General features: G+C 49.6%; 1 protein-coding gene across 2 annotated transcripts in view; it reads right to left on the reverse strand.

Annotated features, from left to right (window-relative positions):
- Positions 1–26,373, reverse strand: part of LOC122922490 (talin-1) — a 94,598-nt gene that overhangs the window by 18,810 nt on the left and 49,415 nt on the right. For both annotated transcript variants that reach the window (XM_044273095.1, XM_044273094.1), the window contains 17 exons: positions 25,908–26,027; positions 25,596–25,793; positions 21,571–21,710; positions 18,587–18,680; positions 9,310–9,399; positions 9,057–9,179; positions 8,751–8,894; positions 8,506–8,667; positions 8,271–8,411; positions 8,012–8,193; positions 7,786–7,918; positions 7,616–7,717; positions 7,355–7,525; positions 7,121–7,270; positions 6,940–7,041; positions 822–941; positions 561–707 (listed from right to left, as the gene is read on the reverse strand). In XM_044273095.1, the coding sequence (XP_044129030.1) occupies positions 561–707; positions 822–941; positions 6,940–7,041; positions 7,121–7,270; positions 7,355–7,525; positions 7,616–7,717; positions 7,786–7,918; positions 8,012–8,193; positions 8,271–8,411; positions 8,506–8,667; positions 8,751–8,894; positions 9,057–9,179; positions 9,310–9,399; positions 18,587–18,680; positions 21,571–21,710; positions 25,596–25,793; positions 25,908–26,027 (2,319 nt within the window). The remainder of the gene's footprint in view (positions 1–560; positions 708–821; positions 942–6,939; positions 7,042–7,120; positions 7,271–7,354; positions 7,526–7,615; positions 7,718–7,785; positions 7,919–8,011; positions 8,194–8,270; positions 8,412–8,505; positions 8,668–8,750; positions 8,895–9,056; positions 9,180–9,309; positions 9,400–18,586; positions 18,681–21,570; positions 21,711–25,595; positions 25,794–25,907; positions 26,028–26,373) is intronic.

A 26,373-nucleotide genomic window follows, 5' to 3' on the forward strand; every position in this document is an offset into this window, starting at 1 on the left:
TGTCACCACTGACCAGGAAGGACACGGCAGGGTGAGGATCACACATTACTGTCACCACTGACCAGGAAGGACACGGCAGGGTGAGGATCACACATTACTGTCACTGTTGACCAGGAAGGACACGGCAGGATGAGGAACACACACCTCTGTCACCGCTGACCATGAAGGACACGGCAGGGTGAGGATCACACATTACTGTCACCACTGACCAGGAAGGACACGGCAGGGTGAGGATCACACATTACTGTCACTGTTGACCAGGAAGGACACGGCAGGATGAGGAACACACATTACTGTCACCACTGACCAGGAAGGACACGGCAGGATGAGGAACACACACCGCTGTCACCACTGACCATGAAGGACACGGCAGGGTGAGGATCACACACCTCTAACCATAAAGGACACGGCAGGGTGAGGATCACACACCTCTGTCACCGCTGACCAGGAAGGACACAGCAGGGTGAGGATCACACACCTCTAACCATAAAGGACACGGCAGGATCACATAGTACTGTTGCTCATGTGGGACCACTGCCCAGCTGCAGGCCTCCACCCACCTTCTCGGACACAAGCCGTGCACAGTCGATCAGCTCTCTCTTGGTGTAAGCGTCTGTTGGGCAGCACTGGAGGGCACCAGCTTTTGTGACCAGCTGAGAGCAACCATGACCCAGCTCTTGTACCCGCTGCTTAATGTGGGATCCAATCTGAAAGCAGAAAAATCACAGATCTGAGGGAGAAGAAGGAAATCACACACAAAAACAAAGGGGACCATGGGATAAAGGACCCACAGAGGCCTCAGGATCATCAGCACTTCTCACCTCTTCATTTTCTGCTGTCATAGATGCCGGTTTGGCTTCATGTGCAAGTTGGCCATAGTCTGAAGTAAGTTGGCTCGCCAGAGTCCCCAGTTCATCAGGATTCGCGGTGGATTTTGTGACCTGGAAGATGCAGAAAATTATACACCAGGATACAAGCCTTGGAGGAGGGAGCTGAAATAATGACCCTGAATAATATATAACCTGACCCCAAAATAACAGTAATGACTCCCGGTGATGTATAACGTGACCCCAATGTGTGCAGTTAAAGACGACTTCCACACAGGTTCACAGCTCTTACAGTAAAGAACCCGCTCCTGAGGAGACTGCTCCACAGATTCACAGCCCTTACAGTAAAGAACCAGCTCCTGAGGTGACTGCTCCACAGATTCACAGCTCTTACAGTAAAGAACCAGCTCCTGAGGTGACTGCTCCACAGATTCACAGCTCTTACAGTAAAGAACCAGCTCCTGAGGTGACTGCTCCACAGATTCACAGCTCTTACAGTAAAGAACCGGCTCCTGAGGTGACTGCTCCACAGATTCACAGCTCTTACAGTAAAGAACCGGCTCCTGAGGTGACTGCTCCACAGATTCACTGCTCTTACAGTAAAGAACCGGCTCCTGAGGCGACTGCTCCACAGATTCACAGCTCTTACAGTAAAGAACCAGCTCCTGAGGTGACTGCTCCACAGATTCACAGCTCTTACAGTAAAGAACCAGCTCCTGAGGTGACTGCTCCACAGATTCACAGCTCTTACAGTAAAGAACCCGCTCCTGAGGAGACTGCTCCGCAGATTCACAGCCCTTACAGTAAAGAACCGGCTCCTGAGGTGACTGCTCCACAGATTCACAGCTCTTACAGTAAAGAACCAGCTCCTGAGGTGACTGCTCCACAGATTCACAGCTCTTACAGTAAAGAACCGGCTCCTGAGGAGACTGCTCCACAGATTCACAGCTCTTACAGTAAAGAACCAGCTCCTGAGGTGACTGCTCCACAGATTCACAGCTCTTACAGTAAAGAACCAGCTCCTGAGGCGACTGCTCCACAGATTCACAGACCTTACAGTAAAGAACCTGCTCCTGAGGCGACTGCTCCGCAGATTCACTGCTCTTACAGTAAAGAACCCGCTCCTGAGGTGACTGCTCCACAGATTCACAGCCCTTACAGTAAAGAACCAGCTCCTGAGGTGACTGCTCCACAGATTCACAGCTCTTACAGTAAAGAACCAGCTCCTGAGGAGACTGCTCCACAGATTCACAGCTCTTACAGTAAAGAACCAGCTCCTGAGGAGACTGCTCCACAGATTCACAGCCCTTACAGTAAAGAACCAGCTCCTGAGGAGACTGCTCCACAGATTCACAGCTCTTACAGTAAAGAACCAGCTCCTGAGGTGACTGCTCCACAGATTCACAGCTCTTACAGTAAAGAACCAGCTCCTGAGGTGACTGCTCCACAGCTCTTACAGTAAAGAACCAGCTCCTGAGGTGACTGCTCCACAGATTCACAGCCCTTACAGTAAAGAACCAGCTCCTGAGGTGACTGCTCCACAGATTCACAGCTCTTACAGTAAAGAACCAGCTCCTGAGGCGACTGCTCCACAGATTCACAGCTCTTACAGTAAAGAACCGGCTCCTGAGGAGACTGCTCCACAGATTCACAGCTCTTACAGTAAAGAACCAGCTCCTGAGGAGACTGCTCCACAGATTCACAGCTCTTACAGTAAAGAACCAGCTCCTGAGGCGACTGCTCCACAGATTCACAGCTCTTACAGTAAAGAACCAGCTCCTGAGGAGACTGCTCCACAGATTCACAGCTCTTACAGTAAAGAACCAGCTCCTGAGGCGACTGCTCCACAGATTCACAGCTCTTACAGTAAAGAACCGGCTCCTGAGGAGACTGCTCCACAGATTCACTGCTCTTACAGTAAAGAATTAGCTCCTGAGGTGACTGTTCTACAGATTCACAGCTCTTACAGTAAAGAATTAGCTCCTGAGGTGACTGCTCCACAGATTCACAGCTCTTACAGTAAAGAACCGGCTCCTGAGGTGACTGCTCCACAGATTCACAGCTCTTACAGTAAAGAACCAGCTCCTGAGGAGACTGCTCCACAGATTCACAGCCCTTACAGTAAAGAACCCGCTCCTGAGGAGACTGCTCCACAGATTCACAGCTCTTACAGTAAAGAACCAGCTCCTGAGGTGACTGCTCCACAGATTCACAGCTCTTACAGTAAAGAACCGGCTCCTGAGGTGACTGCTCCACAGATTCACAGACATTACAGTAAAGAACCCGCTCCTGAGGTGACTGCTCCACAGATTCACAGCTCTTACAGTAAAGAACCAGCTCCTGAGGTGACTGCTCCACTGATTCACAGCTCTTACAGTAAAGAACCGGCTCCTGAGGTGACTGCTCCACAGATTCACTGCTCTTACAGTAAAGAACCAGCTCCTGAGGTGACTGCTCCACAGATTCACAGCTCTTACAGTAAAGAACCGGCTCCTGAGGAGACTGCTCCACAGATTCACAGCCCTTACAGTAAAGAACCTGCTCCTGAGGTGACTGCTCCACAGATTCACAGCTTACAGTAAAGAACCAGCTCCTGAGGAGACTGCTCCACAGATTCACAGCTCTTACAGTAAAGAACCAGCTCCTGAGGAGACTGCTCCACAGATTCACAGCTCTTACAGTAAAGAACCAGCTCCTGAGGAGACTGCTCCACAGATTCACAGACCTTACAGTAATGAACCAGCTCCTGAGGAGACTGCTCCACAGATTCACAGCTTACAGTAAAGAACCGGCTCCTGAGGTGACTGCTCCGCAGATTCACAGCTCTTACAGTAAAGAACCAGCTCCTGAGGAGACTGCTCCACAGATTCACAGCTCTTACAGTAAAGAACCAGCTCCTGAGGAGACTGCTCCACAGATTCACAGACCTTACAGTAATGAACCAGCTCCTGAGGTGACTGCTCCACAGATTCACAGCTCTTACAGTAAAGAACCAGCTCCTGAGGTGACTGCTCCACAGATTCACAGCTCTTACAGTAAAGAACCAGCTCCTGAGGAGACTGCTCCGCAGATTCACAGCTCTTACAGTAAAGAACCAGCTCCTGAGGTGACTGCTCCACAGATTCACAGCTCTTACAGTAAAGAACCAGCTCCTGAGGCGACTGCTCCACAGATTCACAGCTCTTACAGTAAAGAACCGGCTCCTGAGGAGACTGCTCCACAGATTCACAGCTCTTACAGTAAAGAACCAGCTCCTGAGGTGACTGCTCCACAGATTCACAGCTCTTACAGTAAAGAACCGGCTCCTGAGGAGACTGCTCCACAGATTCACAGCCCTTACAGTAAAGAACCAGCTCCTGAGGAGACTGCTCCACAGATTCACAGCTCTTACAGTATAGAACCAGCTCCTGAGGTGACTGCTCCACAGATTCACAGCTCTTACAATAAAGAACCAGCTCCTGAGGTGACTGCTCCACAGATTCACTGCTCTTACAGTAAAGAACCAGCTCCTGAGGTGACTGCTCCACAGATTCACAGCCCTTACAGTAAAGAACCGGCTCCTGAGGAGACTGCTCCACAGATTCACAGCCCTTACAGTAAAGAACCGGCTCCTGAGGTGACTGCTCCACAGATTCACAGCCCTTACAGTAAAGAACCAGCTCCTGAGGTGACTGCTCCACAGATTCACTGCTCTTACAGTAAAGAACCAGCTCCTGAGGTGACTGCTCCACAGATTCACAGCTCTTACAGTAAAGAACCAGCTCCTGAGGAGACTGCTCCACAGATTCACAGCTCTTACAGTAAAGAACCGGCTCCTGAGGTGACTGCTCCACAGATTCACAGCCCTTACAGTAATGAACCAGCTCCTGAGGAGACTGCTCCACAGATTCACAGCTTACAGTAAAGAACCGGCTCCTGAGGTGACTGCTCCGCAGATTCACAGCTCTTACAGTAAAGAACCAGCTCCTGAGGAGACTGCTCCACAGATTCACAGCTCTTACAGTAAAGAACCAGCTCCTGAGGCGACTGCTCCACAGATTCACAGCTCTTACAGTAAAGAACCGGCTCCTGAGGTGACTGCTCCACAGATTCACAGCTCTTACAGTAAAGAACCAGCTCCTGAGGTGACTGCTCCACAGATTCACAGCTCTTACAGTAAAGAACCGGCTCCTGAGGCGACTGCTCCACAGATTCACAGCTCTTACAGTAAAGAACCAGCTCCTGAGGTGACTGCTCCACAGGTTCACAGCCCTTACAGTAAAGAACCAGCTCCTGAGGTGACTGCTCCACAGGTTCACAGCCCTTACAGTAAAGAACCAGCTCCTGAGGTGACTGCTCCACAGATTCACAGCTTTTACAGTAAAGAACCAGCTCCTGAGGTGACTGCTCCACAGATTCACAGCTCTTACAGTAAAGAACCAGCTCCTGAGGTGACTGCTCCACAGATTCACAGCTCTTACAGTAAAGAACCAGCTCCTGAGGTGACTGCTCCACAGATTCACAGCTCTTACAGTAAAGAACCAGCTCCTGAGGAGACTGCTCCGCAGATTCACAGCTCTTACAGTAAAGAACCAGCTCCTGAGGTGACTGCTCCACAGATTCACAGCTCTTACAGTATAGAACCAGCTCCTGAGGTGACTGCTCCACAGATTCACAGCCCTTACAATAAAGAACCAGCTCCTGAGGTGACTGCTCCACAGATTCACTGCTCTTACAGTAAAGAACCAGCTCCTGAGGTGACTGCTCCACAGATTCACAGCTCTTACAGTAAAGAACCAGCTCCTGAGGAGACTGCTCCACAGATTCACAGCTCTTACAGTAAAGAACCGGCTCCTGAGGTGACTGCTCCACAGATTCACAGCTCTTACAGTAAAGAACCGGCTCCTGAGGAGACTGCTCCACAGATTCACAGCTCTTACAGTAATGAACCAGCTCCTGAGGAGACTGCTCCACAGATTCACAGCTCTTACAGTAAAGAACCGGCTCCTGAGGTGACTGCTCCACAGATTCACAGCTCTTACAGTAAAGAACCAGCTCCTGAGGTGACTGCTCCACAGATTCACAGCTCTTACAGTAAAGAACCAGCTCCTGAGGTGACTGCTCCACAGATTCACAGCCCTTACAGTAAAGAACCAGCTCCTGAGGAGACTGCTCCACAGATTCACAGCTCTTACAGTAAAGAACCAGCTCCTGAGGAGACTGCTCCACAGATTCACAGCTCTTACAGTAAAGAACCAGCTCCTGAGGTGACTGCTCCACAGATTCACAGCTCTTACAGTAAAGAACCGGCTCCTGAGGAGACTGCTCCACAGATTCACAGCTCTTACAGTAAAGAACCAGCTCCTGAGGTGACTGCTCCACAGATTCACAGCTCTTACAGTAAAGAACCAGCTCCTGAGGAGACTGCTCCACAGATTCACAGCTCTTACAGTAAAGAACCAGCTCCTGAGGTGACTGCTCCACAGATTCACAGCTCTTACAGTAAAGAACCAGCTCCTGAGGAGACTGCTCCACAGATTCACAGCTCTTACAGTAAAGAACCAGCTCCTGAGGAGACTGCTCCACAGATTCACAGCTCTTACAGTAAAGAACCGGCTCCTGAGGTGACTGCTCCACAGATTCACAGCTCTTACAGTAAAGAACCAGCTCCTGAGGTGACTGCTCCACAGATTCACAGCTCTTACAGTAAAGAACCGGCTCCTGAGGCGACTGCTCCACAGATTCACAGCTCTTACAGTAAAGAACCAGCTCCTGAGGTGACTGCTCCACAGATTCACAGACCTTACAGTAAAGAACCTGCTCCTGAGGAGACTGCTCCACAGATTCACAGCTCTTACAGTAAAGAACCAGCTCCTGAGGTGACTGCTCCACAGATTCACAGCTCTTACAGTAAAGAACCAGCTCCACAGATTGACAGTTGTGGGGATTTCATATGGGCAGCCTTTCCCCATACATGTTGACAGGCTACCATTAGATGCCCTCCAGGCTCCTGATCAGTTTTGGTTCTCTTCTCTACATGCTCCAGATGGGGGCGCACTAATCATTTTTGGGGCGCGCACAGTATGACGTTCGGACACCGTAAAGGTGAGGCCCGTTGGATGCCGGCACTCACCATCTCCTGAACCGTCACAGCAATGGCTTTGGCCGTTTTCACCATTGTCGTCTGATAGTCAACAAAGGATCCCTCTGGTTCCCCGATGGGCTGCTCATCCAGCTAGAAAGAGAAGTCGCAGATCAGTCATCAGCTGGATCAGTCATCATCAATGGCTGCTGTCCGTATAGGAAACACTAACCTTGTTGATGGCCTGAGTGATAGAGTCCACCATTCCCCCCACGGCCCCTGCCGCACTCGCTGCCTCATTAAAAGTGGCAGTCAGGTCGTCCACCGCTTCGTGCATCATCTGGGCGGCTTCATCCAGAGATTCCTGTGTATGCGCTGCCACCTGCAACAGCAAACCACAAGCTGGGGTGAACTCCGGCTGAGAGGGACACGCCTAGACTGATGGCTTTGGGCTCCTGCCCCTCACCTTGGGGTTGCCTCCAGCCTCCTTGGCAGTGTAGAGCATCTGCAGGGCCGATTCTGCTAACGTCTTGGTCTGGTCCAGAAGGTTCATCTGCTGCTGGTGGTTGATGGTCTTGGAGGCGGCTCCAATAGCTGCGTGGGTCAATGGCTCGAAGTACTGCGCCATCTGAGATACCTGCCAGGATGAAGAACACCAGGGACTGGTTAGGGCTTGGTCTCAAATCCACGAGAGACCACCGCACAGTCCCTGAGAGAACACCCTTACCTTGTGTCCGAGCTGTGACGAGTCTGCCCTCGCTGCTGCGGCCAGCGGGTCTATGAGGTTACTGATCTCCTGCACCGATGTCTGCATCTGGTTGTGCAAAGCCTGGAAGGAAAGCAGATGTGTGAGAGGCAGCAGTATAAAGCAAGCCCACAGCCAAGGCTCACACTCACCTCCTGGGATATGCCCTCTCGTGGCAACAACTGTTGACTGATGGCTTCTAAGGAGGCCTGGTCTAGCTCTCTCACCGCCTGGTTCAGCAGCTCGATGGCCTGGTCACATTCTCTCTGACCTGGTGCCTTCTCCCTGTGGAGTGACAAACATGTCAGGAATCACATGCCACCTTGGGAACACTTCGGGAATCTAAGCAGGACTGTACGCCGCCCCTCGCCTTCTCACCTCATGTTAGTGATCAGCTTTTTGATGGAATCAGACACTGTGCGGGAGTGGCCGGCTAGCACTGACCACTGCGGAGGGTCCTTAGGGTTGGCAGCCAGAGAACGTGCGGTCTGGATCAGGCCAGAGGAACTTTCCAGCATGGCCTGAGCGGAGCTGATAATGGGCTCCATGGCGCGGAGTCCCTGAAAAAGTGACAAGCCAAGAATAAGCCAAACTGTGGAAATGTGAGATGTCCACGACCGCATATCAGTATCCTGACCTCCGGCGAGATATGCGCTGGAACACTAGCAAACTCTGGATTGGAGGCAAAGGCGGTGAGGTTCTCCACGGCGTGGATCAGTGGGATGGTGGCATCACGGCACTTCACCCGATTCTCTTCATTGAATGCTCCATCCAAGGCCTAAAATAAAGAGATGACCATGACTTCCTCAGGCATTACATCGCTGAACGCAATGCCACCCATCAGGCAGGATTACGGGACGGTATGGATGTACCTTGATGGTCTTCACTAGGTTGGCTGTGCTGTTGGCCACCTCCTTAGCTGACTGCACAAACTGCCTCTTGGCCACAGGGTTGGAGGTGTGAGTTGATGCCAGGCGGCAGGCGTTGCACAGGGCAGACGTGTGTTTGGCCACTATGGTGGCAGCTGACAGCACCTATGGATGGAGAACATACACATGAGGACATGATGGATGGAACAGAGCGATCTACGGACCCAATAGCACCCCCAGGTTATTACCTGTGACTGTGTGCAGGCCGGGTCTCCCAGGTTCTGACATGCCATCTGAATAGCCTGATTAGCTCGAGCAAACTGGGTGGGATCCACAAGACCCTGCGTACCGGCGCGGCTGCTGGGGTCCGAAACTCCAACAAGATATGCGGCCTGAGCAGAGGGAAAAGGTGAGAAGTCACTGCTGTGCGCTACTGGACAAATAGTATACAAGAGTCCATCTCTACATATCCGGGGAGGTGTCCGGCTGGTATATACAGCCAGCGGGGAGGCGTCCAGCCGGTATGGTTGATACCCGACATCCTGACCACCTACCTGAGCCGCTGCCTCGGTCAGACCACACAGGGCTTTTGAGGCAGTACCAACAGATTCACCAAATTCCGGTAAATTACTGGTCTTGGCGTGCTGAGAGATTCCGGCCATCGATTCACCCAGAATCTAAAAGAAAGAAGAAAAATAAACATTACCACCACTGTGGATTGTAATGTGGGAGGTATGAAAGATGGGGCCCCGGAGTGACCGAGACTGCAAGACGTGGACACTCATGACAGAGTGAAGAGGTCTGCACCTTGGAGTTCTCCATTACGCTGTCCAGACAGTGGAAATAGGACTGGTCGTTGACGGGCTCAGTCGGGTTCTGCAGCAGTTCTCGGACAGTCTGGAATCACAGATGTAATAATGTCAGTGCTCAAGAATCACCTCCAGAACCTACAGCTCAATTCTAGAGACACAGGAGATGACACCTTCAGAACCTGGAACTCAATACTAGAGTAAAGACACAGGAGATGACACCTCCAGACCCTACAGCTCAATACTATAGACACAGGAGGTGGCACCTGCAGAACCTGGAGCTCAATACTAGAGACACAGGAGATGACACCTCCAGAACCTACAGCTCAATACTATAGACACAGGAGGTGACACCTCCAGACCCTACAGCTCAATACTAGAGACACAGGAGATGACAACCTCCAAAACCTGGAGCTCAACACTGAAACACAGGAGATGACACCTCCAGACCCTACAGCTCAATACTATAGACACAGGAGGTGGCACCTGCAGAACCTGGAGCTCAATACTAGAGACACAGGAGATGACACCTCCAGACCCTACAGCTCAATACTAGACACACAGGAGATGACACCTCCAGAACTTGGAGCTCAATACTAGAGACACAGGAGATGACACCTCCAGAACCTACAGCTCAATACTAGAGACACAGGAGATGACACCTACAGACCCTACAGCTCAATACTAGAGACACAGGAGGTGACACATGCAGAACCTGGAGCTCAATACTAGAGTCACAGGAGGTGACACATGCAGAACCTGGAGCTCAATACTAGAGTCACAGGAGATGACAACCTCCAAAACCTGGAGCTCAACACTAGAAAGACAGGAAATGACAACCTCCAAAACCTGGAGCTCAATACTAGAGAAACAGATGACACCTCCAGAACCTGGAGCTCAATACTAGAGACACAGGAGATACCACCTCCAGAACCTACAGCTCAATAGAGACTAGAGTTGCATCGGGTATCGAAACCCAATTAATACTTTTAGACCTGGATCAATAAGATACTGGGATTTACTATTTTCCGATACTAGGATGCGCAGCCTACTATCAGTCAGAGAACATGGCATTCACTGCTCTCAGCGTGCGCCATGTTCTCCTCAGCCGCCACAATGGAGAAGAAGTCCCCTGACCCTCCACTGCCACCAATGGAACTTAGTACTGAGGAGGAGGAGATGGACTGTGGCCACTGCGCCTCAATAACAGGGCATGCGATCCCCTCCTCATTGGTGGCAGTGGTAGCTTCCGACCGGAGCCCCAGCATTATAATTGTGGGGCTCCGATCGGTTACCATGGTCAGCTCCCTGCCGCTGTGTGCTCTATCAGGGCGCACAGGACCAGGTTCTAGCCCCAAAAGGGAGTTCACAGTTAGTAAGTAAAAATAAAAAAAATGCTAAAAGTTTGAAAAAAAAAAATCACAATATAAAATCAAACATAAAATATAAAAATAATAAATAAAAATATTACAAATCGCTGCATCCGAAAAAGTGTGAACTATTAAAATATTTTTTTTATATTTCCTACGCAGTGAACAGCACAACAGAAAAAAAAATTAAAACCATTTTTTTAGTCACCTTGTCCACCCAAAAAATAGGATCGGACTGTTCTATTATGGGCCGGACGTTCCATAAAATGCGGAATGCACGCGGCTTTTTTTGGTGTTTTATTTATTTTGTGTGGTATCGAATGTTCTACAGTATCGCAATACTTTTGTATGAAAAAAATAAATGGAGGGAGTCCAGTTCCCAAAAACTCCTCACCGGTTTGATTTCTTCATGCAGATAAAATCCAGCAAATCACACGTCGTCTACGCGTTTTAGGTCAACCCTCGGAGACCCTTAATCATGACAATGTTGTGTCCATAAAACCCAGGTGCCTTTATTCCGACCACAGCCCATGAATGGAGCAGGAGGCCGGAGACGGGCACAGCTGCAACTCTTGGATGGATCGACGTCGAAAAGAAACGTATGAAGCAAGAAACAAAATAAAACTTGTAATGTTAATAATGCAGGATTAGGTCACGTCTTGTATTTAGTCCTGCGGGTATGCGTGTCCCCGACCGACAGATCCGAAAAGACTCCCGATTAAGTAGCTTAGGCCTGTGGTCACCGCCACGAATCGGCGGAGTAACCTGTTCTATCCCCTGCACGTGAAGTATTGCCATTATGGTAGACTGACAGGTGTTTCCCGATCCGAACCTTCAGCTCGTTACTGGTGAGACCCACATGATGATGCAATAAACCACGAACCATCCAGCAGCTGCCGATCCCTGGCCTGGCTGCCCCGCATTTATATTGCGGCCACGTAGGACGAGCTCTTCGTTTTTCCACAAATAAACTGGGACTAAGATGCTAAGCCGACAACATCTGACACCGTCCTCCACCGCGTACGACCATTCTTCATCCAACTGTAGTAAAGCTAGATCCTTATTTATATTGTTACACATTCCAGGGATTTCCAGACTGGACCTGGTCACGGACCGGTGGACCTGTGCCGCCATTGAGAATATAGGAGATGACTCCTGGGTTTGGATCGAGCAACAGACTTGGTGCGATCCAGCATCCATGTAGGATATTTGCGGGAACTGTCACAATTCCGTTTAGCCCTGATAAATCCCCCTGAGGAGGATGACGGGACACGGCCAGCACGGTGGTACATGTAAATGCCTTCGCCTTCTCTGGGCCCCCCCATCAGAATAAGGTCCAGAAACGCAACGGAAGAGATATCGCAGGTGACAGGGATCGTCGCCAAAAAGCGGTATGGCCGCCACATCGCCAGACCAGACAGCAGGTCATGGATGTAATGGCCGTCCCACCCGATGGATGGGAAAAAAGGGAAACAATGTTCCCACCAGACCATATAAATATTCGCAGGGGGAGGGGGGGGGGAGATTTTGCCTCCATAGAAACTCCAATTAATTGCAAATAAAAAGAAATTATTGAACATTTTGAAAAATTGAAAATTTATGTTTCAGCGAAAACCACATAGCCTGTCGGAGAAACTGTGAAGTAAACTCTGCACACACGTGTAGGAAGCATAGTAACGGCCACGTGCGGTGACCGGGACATCATGAGGGCCAATAACCTGCCAGTCAGTTAGGGGGAATGAGATATCGGCACAACAGGATTGTTACATATATAGGACTTAAAAAACCCTGAGCAAAAGCCCCTTCTAAGATGGGGGAGGGGTTGGGCACCAAGAGCGGATCCATCCGGGAACAGGTTTTCTAGCTTATACACACGTCGAGGACCACCGCCCCGTCCGCTTGACGACTACATCATCGGAAAGTTTTATTTCTCGTAATGCAATTGATTCTTTCAGAGTTAAATTACCTTTATGTAACCCTTTCACTACCCCATTAATGTATTGAGATCTCAATATTTTCCAGAAAGTGACCCAGAGCTTGTGAGCGCGATTGAATAGGAAAAAAATCATAATGTTTGGTCTTAAAAGTGTGCGAAAAATCAGTAGAAGCACTGGAAGCCGAGGAGCGCAATTCCTGCATTTCAAGTAGAAGAGACATTGGCACCTGCACGAGCACCCACCGGCGGTTGTTCTGGTAGAGACGCGGCCTCCATGGCCTTCACATCCTGGAAGTCTATTGAGGTCGACTATAGTCTCACAGGTTAAAACAATAGGCCCTTGGATAGAACATCAATTTCTGCTCGAGTCAGAATCTTAGATGAAATATTGATGACCTGTAGGTGAGCCTCGAAGGGTAACGGTTTACACTTGGAGTGCTTCCGTCCCGCTCAGCGGTATTTGATTTTTTTTTTCTAGACCCTGCTCTATCAGTATTTTATATTGATCCTGAGCCAGAGTAGAACGAAAGTCAGGAGCAGCGGATTCCAAAGCCAAACCTGAAGAGCCCGGCCCTGTAGGTGTGCGGTACTTCCTGCCATGACTCCTCAAGATGGACCGTGGAGTAATATTGCCCATCCCAGGCCAAGTGTACACCACATTAGTGTTACAGTCCTGTAAGGTCACCTTGTCCTCAATATTACCCATCCGAGGCCAAGCGTACACCACATTAGTGTTACAGTCCTGTAAGGTCACCTTGTCCTCAATATTGCCCATCCCAGGCCAAGCGTACACCACATTAGTGTTACAGTCCTGTAAGGTCACCTTGACCTCAATATTGCCCATCCCAGGCCAAGCGTACACCACATTAGTGTTACAGTCCTGTAAGGTCACCTTGTCCTCAATATTGCCCATCCCAGGCCAAGCGTACACCACATTAGTGTTACAGTCCTGTAAGGTCACCTTGTCCTCAATATTGCCCATCCCAGGCCAAGCGTACACCACATTAGTGTTACAGTCCTGTAAGGTCACCTTGTCCTCAATATTGCCCATCCCAGGCCAAGCGTACACCACATTAGTGTTACAGTCCTGTAAGGTCACCTTGACCTCAATATTGCCCATCCCAGGCCAAGCGTACACCACATTAGTGTTACAGTCCTGTAAGGGTCACCTTGTCCTCAATATTGCCCATCCCAGGTCACCTGGTCCTCAATATTACCTATCTTAGGCCAAGCATACACCACATTAGTGTAACAGTCCTGTAAGGGTCACCTTGTCCTCAATATTACCTATCCTAGGCCAAACATACACCACATTAGTGTAACAGTCCTGTAGGGGTCACCTTGTCCTCAATATTGCCCATCCCAGGTCACCTTGACCTCAATATTGCCCATCCCAGGCCAAGCGTACACCACATTAGTGTAACAGTCCTGTAGGGGTCACCTTGTCCTCAATATTGCCCATCCCAGGTCACCTTGACCTCAATATTGCCCATCCCAGGCCAAGCGTACACCACATTAGTGTAACAGTCCTGTAGGGGTCACCTTGTCCTCAATATTGCCCATCCCAGGTCACCTTGACCTCAATATTACCTATCCCAGGCCAAGCGTACACCACATTAGTGTAACAGTCCTGTAGGGGTCACCTTGTCCTCAATATTGCCCATCCCAGGCCAAGCGTACACCACATTAGTGTTACAGTCCTGTAAGGTCACCTTGTCCTCAATATTACCTATCCCAGGCCAAGCGTACACCACATTAGTGTTACAGCCCTGTAAGGTCACCTTGACCTCAATATTACCTATCCTAGGCCAAGCATACACCACATTAGTGTTACAGCCCTGTAAGGTCACCTTGTCCTCAATATTGCCCATCCCAGGCCAAGCGTACACCACATTAGTGTTACAGTCCTGTAAGGTCACCTTGACCTCAATATTACCTATCCTAGGCCAAGCATACACCACATTTGTGTTACAGTCCTGTAAGGTCACCTTGACCTCAATATTACCTATCCTAGGCCAAGCATACACCACATTTGTGTTACAGTCCTGTAAGGTCACCTTGACCTCAATATTACCTATCCTAGGCCAAGCATACACCACATTAGTGTTACAGCCCTGTAAGGTCACCTTGTCCTCAATATTGCCCATCCCAGGTCACCTTGACCTCAATATTACCTATCCTAGGCCAAGCGTACACCACATTAGTGTTACAGTCCTGTAAGGTCACCTTGTCCTCAATATTGCCCATCCCAGGCCAAGCGTACACCACATTAGTGTTACAGTCCTGCAAGGGTCACCTTGTCCTCCTCCATTTTAATGAGACTTTGCTCAAGATTATTTAGCTTCTGTTGTAATTTCTCATCCCGTTCCTTAAACGCAGTAAGATCCGTGAAAGGGATAATGGAGTCTTGTGGGGCTTTTATTTCTTCCAGGAGAGTTAACCGAGGAGTTTCTTCCTCTTGAGATATTAGCAAACATTTGTTTGATAGAACACTCTGAAAAAATGATTTGCCGCTGGGAAATAATGGATTCAGAATGAATAACGGTGGGCTTTTTCTTTTTTCAATCTGAGGCCGGGGGATCGTCTCTCTTCCCACGTACCTCTGGAGAGTAAGACCCCACCAGGTCCTCATTTCATTGGCAAAAAGCTTTTTCCAGGGAAGACATTTGGATCTTTAGTTCCAGGACATTTTGAGAGCTTTTGCCTTGAATATTAAAACTCGCGTCCATTTTTTCATACATCTTTCTTCACAATCTTCGACGGCTTTAAGGGACGGATGACGCATATTATAACAGTGGAAAGTTCTTTACACCCAAGAAAGCTGGATGGTTCGTGGTTTATTGCAGCATCATGTGGGTCTCACCAGTAACGAGCTGAAGGTTCGGATCGGGAAACACCTGTCAGTCTACCATAATGGCAATACTTCACGTGCAGGGGATAGAACAGGTTACTCCGCCGATTCGTGGCGGTGACCACAGGCCTAAGCTACTTAATCGGGAGTCTTTTCGGATCTGTCAGTCGGGGACACGCATACCCGCAGGACTACATACAAGACGTGACTTAATCCTGCATTATTAACATTACAAGTTTTATTTTGTTTCTTGCTTCATACGTTTCTTTTCGACGTCGAACCATCCAAGAGTTGCAGCTGTGCCCGTTTCCGGCCTCCTGCTCCATTCATGGGCTGTGGTCGGAATACATTTTTGGACACAACATTGTCATGATTTAAGGGTCTCCGAGGTTTGACCTAAAACACGTAGACGACGTGTGAATTGCTGGATTTTATCTGCATTTATTTTTTCATATATAATTCAGTGCCCAGCACCGCCCGTGCTTCCACCTCTACTTCAGCTGAGATTGACTACCTTTCTCTAATCCAATACTTTTTTATGGTATCAAAATCGAATGCAGATTTTTGTATTGTGACAGCCCTACTAGAGACACAGGAGATGACACCTCCAGAACCTGGAGCTCAATACTAGAGAAACACAGGAGATGACACCTCCAGAACCTGGAGCTCAATACTAGAGACACAGAAAATTACACCTCCAGAACCTGGAGCTCAATACTAGAGACACAGGAGATGACACCTCTAGAACCTGGAGCTCAATACTAGAGAAACAGGAGATGACACCTCCAGAACCTGGAGCTCAATACTAGAGAAACAGGAGATGACACCTCCAGAACCTGGAGCTCAATACTAGAGAAACAGGAGATGACACCTCCAGAACCTGGAGCTCAATACTAGAGACACAGAAAATTACACCTCCAGAACCTGGAGCTCAATACTAGAGACACAGGAGATGACACCTCTAGAACCTGGAGCTCAATACTAGAGAAACAGGAGATGACACCTCCAGAACCTGGAGCTCAATACTAGAGAAACAGGAGATGACACCTCCAGAACCTGGAGCTCAATACTAGAGAAACAGGAGATGACACCTCCAGAACCTGGAGCTCAATACTAGAGACACAGGAGATGACACCTCCAGAACCTGGAGCTCAATACTAGAGAAACAGGAGATGACACCTCCAATACCTGGGGCTCAATACTAGAGAAACAGGAGATGACACCTCCAGTACTTGGGGCTCAATGCTAGAGAAACAGGAGATGACACCTCCAGAACCTGGAGCTCAATACTAGAGAAACAGGAGATGACACCTCCAATACCTGGGGCTCAATACTAGAGAAACAGGAGATGACACCTCCAATACCTGGGGCTCAATACTAGAGAAACAGGAGATGACACCTCCAGTACTTGGGGCTCAATGCTAGAGAAACAGGAGATGACACCTCCAGTACTTGGGGCTCAATGCTAGAGAAACAGGAGATGACACCTCCAGTACTTGTGGCTCAATGCTAGAGAAACAGGAGATGACACCTCTAGAACCTGGAATTCAATACTAGAGACACAAGAGATGACACCTCCAAAACCTACAGCTCAATACTAGAGACACAGAAAATTACACCTCCAGAACCTGGAGCTCAGCACTAGAGACAAAGTAGATGCACCTCCATAACTTTCAGCTCAATAAGACCCAGGAGATACCACCTACATAAATTAGAACTCAAATCTAGTGACAAATAAGATGCCACCCCAAGAACCTACAACTCGAAACAAGGGACAAAGAAAACATCACCTCCAGAGTCTATAGCCAAACACTAGAGACATGGAGATGTAACCTCTGGAACCTACCGCTTAATACTAGAGATGTCACCTCGAGAACCTAGAGATCAATGCTAGAGACACAAGAGATGACACCTCCAGAACCTGGAGCTCAACACTAGGGACACAGGAGATGACACCTCCAGAACCCGGAGCTCAATACTAGAGAAACAGGACAATACAGGATACAAAAGATATAACACTTCTGGAATGTAAGGCCCCATACTAGAGACACAGGAGATGTCACCTCCAGAACCTACAGCTCAATACTAGAGAGACACAGGAGATGACACCTCCAGAACCTTGAGCTCAATACTAGAGACACAGGAGATGACACCTCCAGAACCTGGAGCTCAATACTAGAGAAACAGGACAATACAGGATACAAAAGATATAACACTTCTGGAATGTAAGGCCCCATACTAGAGACACAGGAGATGTCACCTCCAGAACCTTGAGCTCAATACTAGAGAGACACAGGAGATGACACCTCCAGAACCTTGAGCTCAATACTAGAGACACAGGAGATGACACCTCCAGAACCTGGAGCTCAATACTAGAGAAACAGGACAATACAGGATACAAAAGATATAACACTTCTGGAATGTAAGGCCCCATACTAGAGACACAGGAGATGTCACCTCCAGAACCTACAGCTCAATACTAGAGACACAGGAGATGACACCTCCAGAACCTTGAGCTCAATACTAGAGAGACACAGGAGATGACACCTCCAGAACCTTGAGCTCAATACTAGAGACACAGGAGATGACACCTCCAGAACCTGGAGCTCAATACTAGAGAAACAGGACAATACAGGATACAAAAGATATAACACTTCTGGAATGTAAGGCCCCATACTAGAGACACAGGAGATGTCACCTCCAGAACCTACAGCTCAATACTAGAGACACAGGAGATGACACCTCCAGAACCTGGAGCTCAACACTAGGGACACAGGAGATGACACCTCCAGAACCTGGAGCTCAATACTAGAGAAACAGGACAATACAGGATACAAAAGATATAACACTTCTGGAATGTAAGGCCCCATACTAGAGACACAGGAGATGTCACCTCCAGAACCTACAGCTCAATACTAGAGACACAGGAGATGACACCTCCAGAACCTTGAGCTCAATACTAGAGAGACACAGGAGATGACACCTCCAGAACCTGGAGCTCAATACTAGAGAGACACAGGAGATGACACCTCCAGAACCTGGAGCTCAATACTAGAGACACAGGAGATGACAACCTCCAGAACCTGGAGCTCAATACTAGGGACACAGGAGATGTTACCTCCAGCTCACGCAGAGCGTTGTCGCATTCCTTCTGTCCCGGAGCTTGCTGGGTGCACACTGTGATCAGCTGATTGATGCTGTCAGTCACCGCCCTGAAAAATCACAAATTACTGAGCAAATCCTGCCGTACGGAAGCCCCACCAACCATATACACATATATAATGAGGGGCAGAACATATAGAGAGGAGGAGCTATGATATATAACATGGGGGGAGGAGCTATGATATATAAAATGGGGGGAGAGGAGCTATGATATATAACATGGGGGGGGAGGAGCTATGATATATAACATGGGGGGAGAGGAGCTATGATATATAACATGGAGGGAGAGGAGCTATGATATATAACATGGAGGGAGAGGAGCTATGATATATAACATGGAGGGAGAGGAGCTATGATATATAACATGGAGGGAGAGGAGCTATGATATATAACATGGAGGGAGAGGAGCTATGATATATAACATGGAGGGAGAGGAGCTATGATATATAACATGGGGGGGAGGAGCTATGATATATAACATGGAGGGAGAGGAGCTATGATATATAACATGGAGGGAGAGGAGCTATGATATATAACATGGGGGGGAGGAGCTATGATATATAACATGGAGGGAGAGGAGCTATGATATATAACATGGAGGGAGAGGAGCTATGATATATAACATGGAGGGAGAGGAGCTATGATATACAGAACATATAGAGGGGAGGAGCTATGATATATAACATGGGGGGGGACGTGTCATGTACTGAGAACATAGATATACAGAACATATAGAGGGGAGGAGCTATGATATATAACATGGAGGGGGAGGGGCTATGATATATAACATGGAGGGAGAGGAGCTATGATATATAACATGGGGGGGGGAACGTGTCATAATGTACTGAGAACATACATATACAGAACATAGAGGGGAGGAGCTATGATATATAACATGGAGGGGGAGGGGCTATGATATATAACATGGGGGAGGAGCTATGATATATAACATGGGGGGAGGAGCTATGATATATAACATGGAGGGAGAGGAGCTATGATATATAACATGGGGGGGGGACGTGTCATAATGTACTGAGAACATAGATATACAGAACATATAGAGGGGAGGAGCTATGATATATTACATGGGGGGAGGAGCTATGATATATAACATGGAGGGAGAGGAGCTATGATATATAACATGGGGGGAGGAGCTATGATATATAACATGGAGGGAGATGAGATATGATATATAACATGGAGGGAGAGGAGCTATGATATATAACATGGAGGGAGAGGAGCTATGATATATAACATGGAGGGAGAGGAGCTATGATATATAACATGGAGGGAGAGGAGCTATGATATATAACATGGAGGGAGAGGAGCTATGATATATAACATGGAGGGAGAGGAGCTATGATATATAACATGGAGGGAGAGGAGCTATGATATATAACATGGAGGGAGAGGAGCTATGATATATAACATGGAGGGAGAGGAGCTATGATATATAACATGGGGGGGAGGAGCTATGATATATAACATGGAGGGAGAGGAGCTATGATATATAACATGGAGGGAGAGGAGCTATGATATATAACATGGGGGGGAGGAGCTATGATATATAACATGGAGGGAGAGGAGCTATGATATATAACATGGAGGGAGAGGAGCTATGATATATAACATGGAGGAGAGGAGCTATGATATACAGAACATATAGAGGGGAGGAGCTATGATATATACATGGGGGGGGGGACGTGTCATGTACTGAGAACATAGATATACAGAACATATAGAGGGAGGAGCTATGATATATAACATGGAGGGGGAGGGGCTATGATATATAACATGGAGGGAGAGGAGCTATGATATATAACATGGGGGGGGGAACGTGTCATAATGTACTGAGAACATACATATACAGAACATAGAGGGGAGGAGCTATGATATATAACATGGAGGGGGAGGGGCTATGATATATAACATGGGGGGAGGAGCTATGATATATAACATGGGGGGAGGAGCTATGATATATAACATGGAGGGAGAGGAGCTATGATATATAACATGGGGGGGGGACGTGTCATAATGTACTGAGAACATAGATATACAGAACATATAGAGGGGAGGAGCTATGATATATTACATGGGGGGAGGAGCTATGATATATAACATGGAGGGAGAGGAGCTATGATATATAACATGGGGGGAGGAGCTATGATATATAACATGGAGGGAGATGAGATATGATATATAACATGGGGGGGGGGGGAGGAGCTATGATATATAACATGGAGGGAGAGGAGCTATGATATATAACATGGGGGGGGGGACGTGTCATAATGTACTGAGAACATAGATATACAGAACATATAGAGGGGAGGAGCTATGATATATTACATGGGGGGAGGAGCTATGATATATAACATGGAGGGAGAGGAGCTATGATATATAACATGGGGGGAGGAGCTATGATATATAACATGGAGGGAGATGAGATATGATATATAACATGGGGGGGGGGGGGACGAGCTATGATATATAACATGGAGGGAGAGGAGCTATGATATATAACATGGGGGGGGGACGTGTTATAATGTACTGAGAACATAGATATACAGAGCATATAGAGGGGAGGAGCTATGATATATAACATGGAGGGAGAGGAGCTATGATATATAACATGGAGGGGGAGGAGCTATGATATATAACATGGGGGGGGAACGTGTCATAATGTACTGAGAACAGATATACAGAACATATAGAGGGGAGGAGCTATGATATATAACATGGGGGGGCGTGTCATATAATGTACTGAGAACATAGATATACAGAACATATAGAGGGGAGGAGCTATGATATATAACATGGAGGGAGGGGAGCTATGATATATAACATGGAGGGGGAGGAGACGAGTCTACCCGGGGGCGGACCGTATAGATCCTACACAGACATGACACGCCCCCCACTGTATGGCCCCTCCCTTGCACTCACCTGGCTGCAGCGGCGAGCTGGATCTTCAGGTTTGGCGCGGCGGGGTCCGCAGACAGCGCTTTAGCTGCCAGTAGCAACTTGCTGGATGACAGGGAGATGCTCTTCAGGTTGGAGACGACCTGAGACTGGTCCTCCTTACTCTGCAGACAGAAGAGGGACGCCGAGCAGCACCAGTCAGATGTGCCTCTGTACATCCTCCTGTCACACATCCCTCTCTGCTGTGCCTCTGTACATCCTCCTGTCACACATCCCTCTCTGCTGTGGCTCTGTACATCCCCCTGTCACACATCCCTCTCTGCTGTGCCTCTGTACATCCTCCTGTCACACATCCCTCTCTGCTGTGGCTCTGTACATCCTCCTGTCACACATCCCTCTCTGCTGTGCCTCTGTACATCCTCCTGTCACACATCCCTCTCTGCTGTGCCTCTGTACATCCCCCTGTCACACATCCCTCTCTGCTGTGCCTCTGTACATCCTCCTGTCACACATCCCTCACCGCTGTGGCTCTGTACATCCTCCTGTCACACATCCCTCACCGCTGTGGCTCTGTACATCCTCCTGTCACACATCCCTCTCTGCTGTGCCTCTGTACATCCTCCTGTCACACATCCCTCTCTGCTGTGGCTCTGTACATCCTCCTGTCACACATCCCTCACCGCTGTGGCTCTGTACATCCTCCTGTCACACATCCCTCACCGCTGTGGCTCTGTACATCCTCCTGTCACACATCCCTCTCTGCTGTGGCTCTGTACATCCTCCTGTCACACATCCCTCTCTGCTGTGCCTCTGTACATCCTCCTGTCACACATCCCTCTCTGCTGTGGCTCTGTACATCCTCCTGTCACACATCCCTCTCTGCTGTGCCTCTGTACATCCTCCTGTCACACATCCCTCTCAGCTGTGCCTCTGTACATCCTCCTGTCACACATCCCTCTCAGCTGTGCCTCTGTACATCCTCCTGTCACACATCCCTCTCTGCTGTGCCTCTGTACATCCTCCTGTCACACATCCCTCTCTGCTGTGCCTCTGTACATCCTCCTGTCACACATCCCTCTCTGCTGTGCCTCTGTACATCCTCCTGTCACACATCCCTCTCTGCTGTGCCTCTGTACATCCTCCTGTCACACATCCCTCTCTGCTGTGCCTCTGTACATCCTCCTGTCACACATCCCTCTCTGCTGTGGCTCTGTACATCCTCCTGTCACACATCCCTCTCTGCTGTGCCTCTGTACATCCTCCTGTCACACATCCCTCTCTGCTGTGCCTCTGTACATCCTCCTGTCACACATCCCTCTCTGCTGTGCCTCTGTACATCCTCCTGTCACACATCCCTCTCTGCTGTGCCTCTGTACATCCTCCTGTCACACATCCCTCTCTGCTGTGCCTCTGTACATCCTCCTGTCACACATCCCTCTCTGCTGTGGCTCTGTACATCCTCCTGTCACACATCCCTCTCTGCTGTGCCTCTGTACATCCTCCTGTCACACATCCCTCTCTGCTGTGCCTCTGTACATCCTCCTGTCACACATCCCTCTCTGCTGTGGCTCTGTACATCCTCCTGTCACACATCCCTCTCTGCTGTGCCTCTGTACATCCTCCTGTCACACATCCCTCTCTGCTGTGCCTCTGTACATCCTCCTGTCACACATCCCTCTCTGCTGTGCCTCTGTACATCCTCCTGTCACACATCCCTCTCTGCTGTGCCTCTGTACATCCTCCTGTCACACATCCCTCTCTGCTGTGCCTCTGTACATCCTCCTGTCACACATCTCTCTCTGCTGTGCCTCTGTACATCCTCCTGTCACACATCCCTCTCTGCTGTGCCTCTGTACATCTTCATGTCACACATCCCTCTCTGCTGTGGCTCTGTACATCCTCCTGTCACACATCCCTCTCTGCTGTGCCTCTGTACATCCTCCTGTCACACATCTCTCTCTGCTGTGGCTCTGTACATCCTCCTGTCTCACATCCCTCACCGCTGTGGCTCTGTACATCCTCCTATCACACATCCCTCTCTGCTGTGCCTCTATACATCCTCCTGTCACACATCCCTCTCTGCTGTGCCTCTGTACATCCTCCTGTCACACATCCCTCTCTGCTGTGCCTCTGTACATCTTCATGTCACACATCTCTCTCTGCTGTGGCTCTGTACATCCTCCTGTCACACATCCCTCTCTGCTGTGGCTCTGTACATCCTCCTGTCACACATCCCTCTCTGCTGTGCCTCTGTACATCCTCCTGTCACACATCTCTCTCTGCTGTGGCTCTGTACATCCTCCTGTCTCACATCCCTCACCGCTGTGGCTCTGTACATCCTCCTGTCACACATCCCTCTCTGCTGTGCCTCTGTACATCCTCCTGTCACACATCTCTCTCTGCTGTGCCTCTGTACATCCTCCTGTCACACATCCCTCTCTGCTGTGCCTCTGTACATCCTCCTGTCACACATCCCTCACCGCTGTGGCTCTGTACATCCTCCTGTCACACATCCCTCACCGCTGTGGCTCTGTACATCCTCATGTCACACATCCCTCTCTGTTGTGGCTCTGTACATCCTCCTGTCACACATCCCTCTCTGCTGTGCCTCTGTACATCCTCCTGTCACACATCCCTCTCTGCTGTGCCTCTGTACATCCTCCTGTCACACATCCCTCTCTGCTGTGCCTCTGTACATCCTCCTGTCACACATCCCTCACCGCTGTGGCTCTGTACATCCTCCTGTCACACATCCCTCTCTGTTGTGGCTCTGTACATCCTCCTGTCACACATCTCTCTCTGCTGTGCCTCTGTACATCCTCCTGTCACACATCCCTCACCGCTGTGGCTCTGTACATACTCCTGTCACACATCCCTCTCTGCTGTGCCTCTGTACATCCTCCTGTCACACATCTCTCTCTGTTGTGGCTCTGTACATCCTCCTGTCACACATCCCTCTCTGCTGTGCCTCTGTACATCCCCCTGTCACACATCCCTCTCTGCTGTGGCTCTGTACATCCTCCTGTCACACATCCCTCTCTGCTGTGCCTCTGTACATCCTCCTGTCACACATCCCTCTCTGCTGTGCCTCTGTACATCCTCCTGTCACACATCTCTCTCTGCTGTGCCTCTGTACATCCTCCTGTCACACATCCCTCTCTGCTGTGGCTCTGTACATCCTCCTGTCACACATCCCTCTCTGCTGTGGCTCTGTACATCCTCCTGTCACACATCCCTCTCTGCTGTGCCTCTGTACATCCTCCTGTCACACATCCCTCACCGCTGTGGCTCTGTACATGCTCATGTCACACATCCCTCTCTGCTGTGCCTCTGTACATCCTCCTGTCACACATCCCTCTCTGCTGTGCCTCTGTACATCCTCCTGTCACACATCCCTCTCTGCTGTGCCTCTGTACATCCTCCTGTCACACATCCCTCTCTGCTGTGGCTCTGTACATCCTCCTGTCACACATCCCTCTCTGCTGTGCCTCTGTACATCCACCTGTCAGACATCCCTCTCTGCTGTGCCTCTGTACATCCTCCTGTCACACATCCCTCACCGCTGTGGCTCTGTACATCCTCATGTCACACATCCCTCTCTGCTGTGGCTCTGTACATCCTCCTGTCACACATCTCTCTCTGTTGTGGCTCTGTACATCCTCCTGTCACACATCCCTCTCTGCTGTGCCTCTGTACATCCTCCTGTCACACATCCCTCTCTGCTGTGCCTCTGTACATCCTCCTGTCACACATCCCTCTCTGCTGTGCCTCTGTACATCCTCCTGTATCACATCCCTCTCTGCTGTGGCTCTGTACATCCTCCTGTCACACATCTCTCTCTGTTGTGGCTCTGTACATCCTCCTGTCACACATCCCTCACCGCTGTGGCTCTGTACATCCTCCTGTCACACATCCCTTGTCTATTAGTGGAGCATACAAGAAAGATGCTTGACCGCGACACAGGTTTCCGAATAAATCCCAGAATAGCCAGTAAAGCCCTGGTGCTGCCCCTGCACCGTCTCCGCTCTGGGTGATGGCCATCTTCATACCTGTGACTGTCCTGCCATCTCCACTCCTGCCAGGAGGAACTCATTGAAGTCCTGACCATATTTGCCAGAAGCCTTGGCCAGATCCTGCGGGGTTCCTCGGGACGCTTGCACAAGTTCGTTTGCAGACTGATTGAGGCCGGCCGCCGCCTGGTTCAGCTGACCCTGCGCTTCCTGGAAGTTCTTGTTGCTGGGAGGGAACTGAAAGGTACAGATGATACAGTGACAGGAGGAGCATCATGGGGTCATGGCGACATTAAGGTACATGGTGGGGCCGAGCCTGCGGCAGGCGAATACAGGGTGGAGGGCACTTACAGAGGTCGCCAGGAGCTTCTTGCTGGCTTCTCCGATGCTCTTTATTGCAGCGTCCACATCTCTCTGTCCGGGCAGACAGTTCACACACCGGCTCAGGGCCTGGGACACGGCCTTAGCGACCTGCAGAGGAAAGACCGTCACCGACTGCAGCCGAGAGAGCTCCGACTGCAGCCGAGAGAGCCGCGACCGGAAGAAGAATCATGACTGACACATGGAGAGGGCCCAGAGGAAAGACCGTCGCCGACTGCAGCCGAGACAGCCGCGACCGGCAGAAGAACCATAACTGACACGTGGAGAGCGCCCAGAGGAAAGACCGTCGCCGACTGCAGCCGAGACAGCCGCGACCGGCAGAAGAACCATAACTGACACGTGGAGAGCACCCAGAGGAAAGACCGTCACCGACTGCAGCCGAGAGAACCCTGACTGGCAGAAGAATCATAACTGACACACAGAGAGCGCCCAGAGG

This window comes from Bufo gargarizans, unplaced genomic scaffold (assembly GCF_014858855.1).
Source record: "Bufo gargarizans isolate SCDJY-AF-19 unplaced genomic scaffold, ASM1485885v1 fragScaff_scaffold_389_pilon, whole genome shotgun sequence".
Taxonomy (NCBI): Eukaryota; Metazoa; Chordata; class Amphibia; order Anura; family Bufonidae; genus Bufo; species Bufo gargarizans.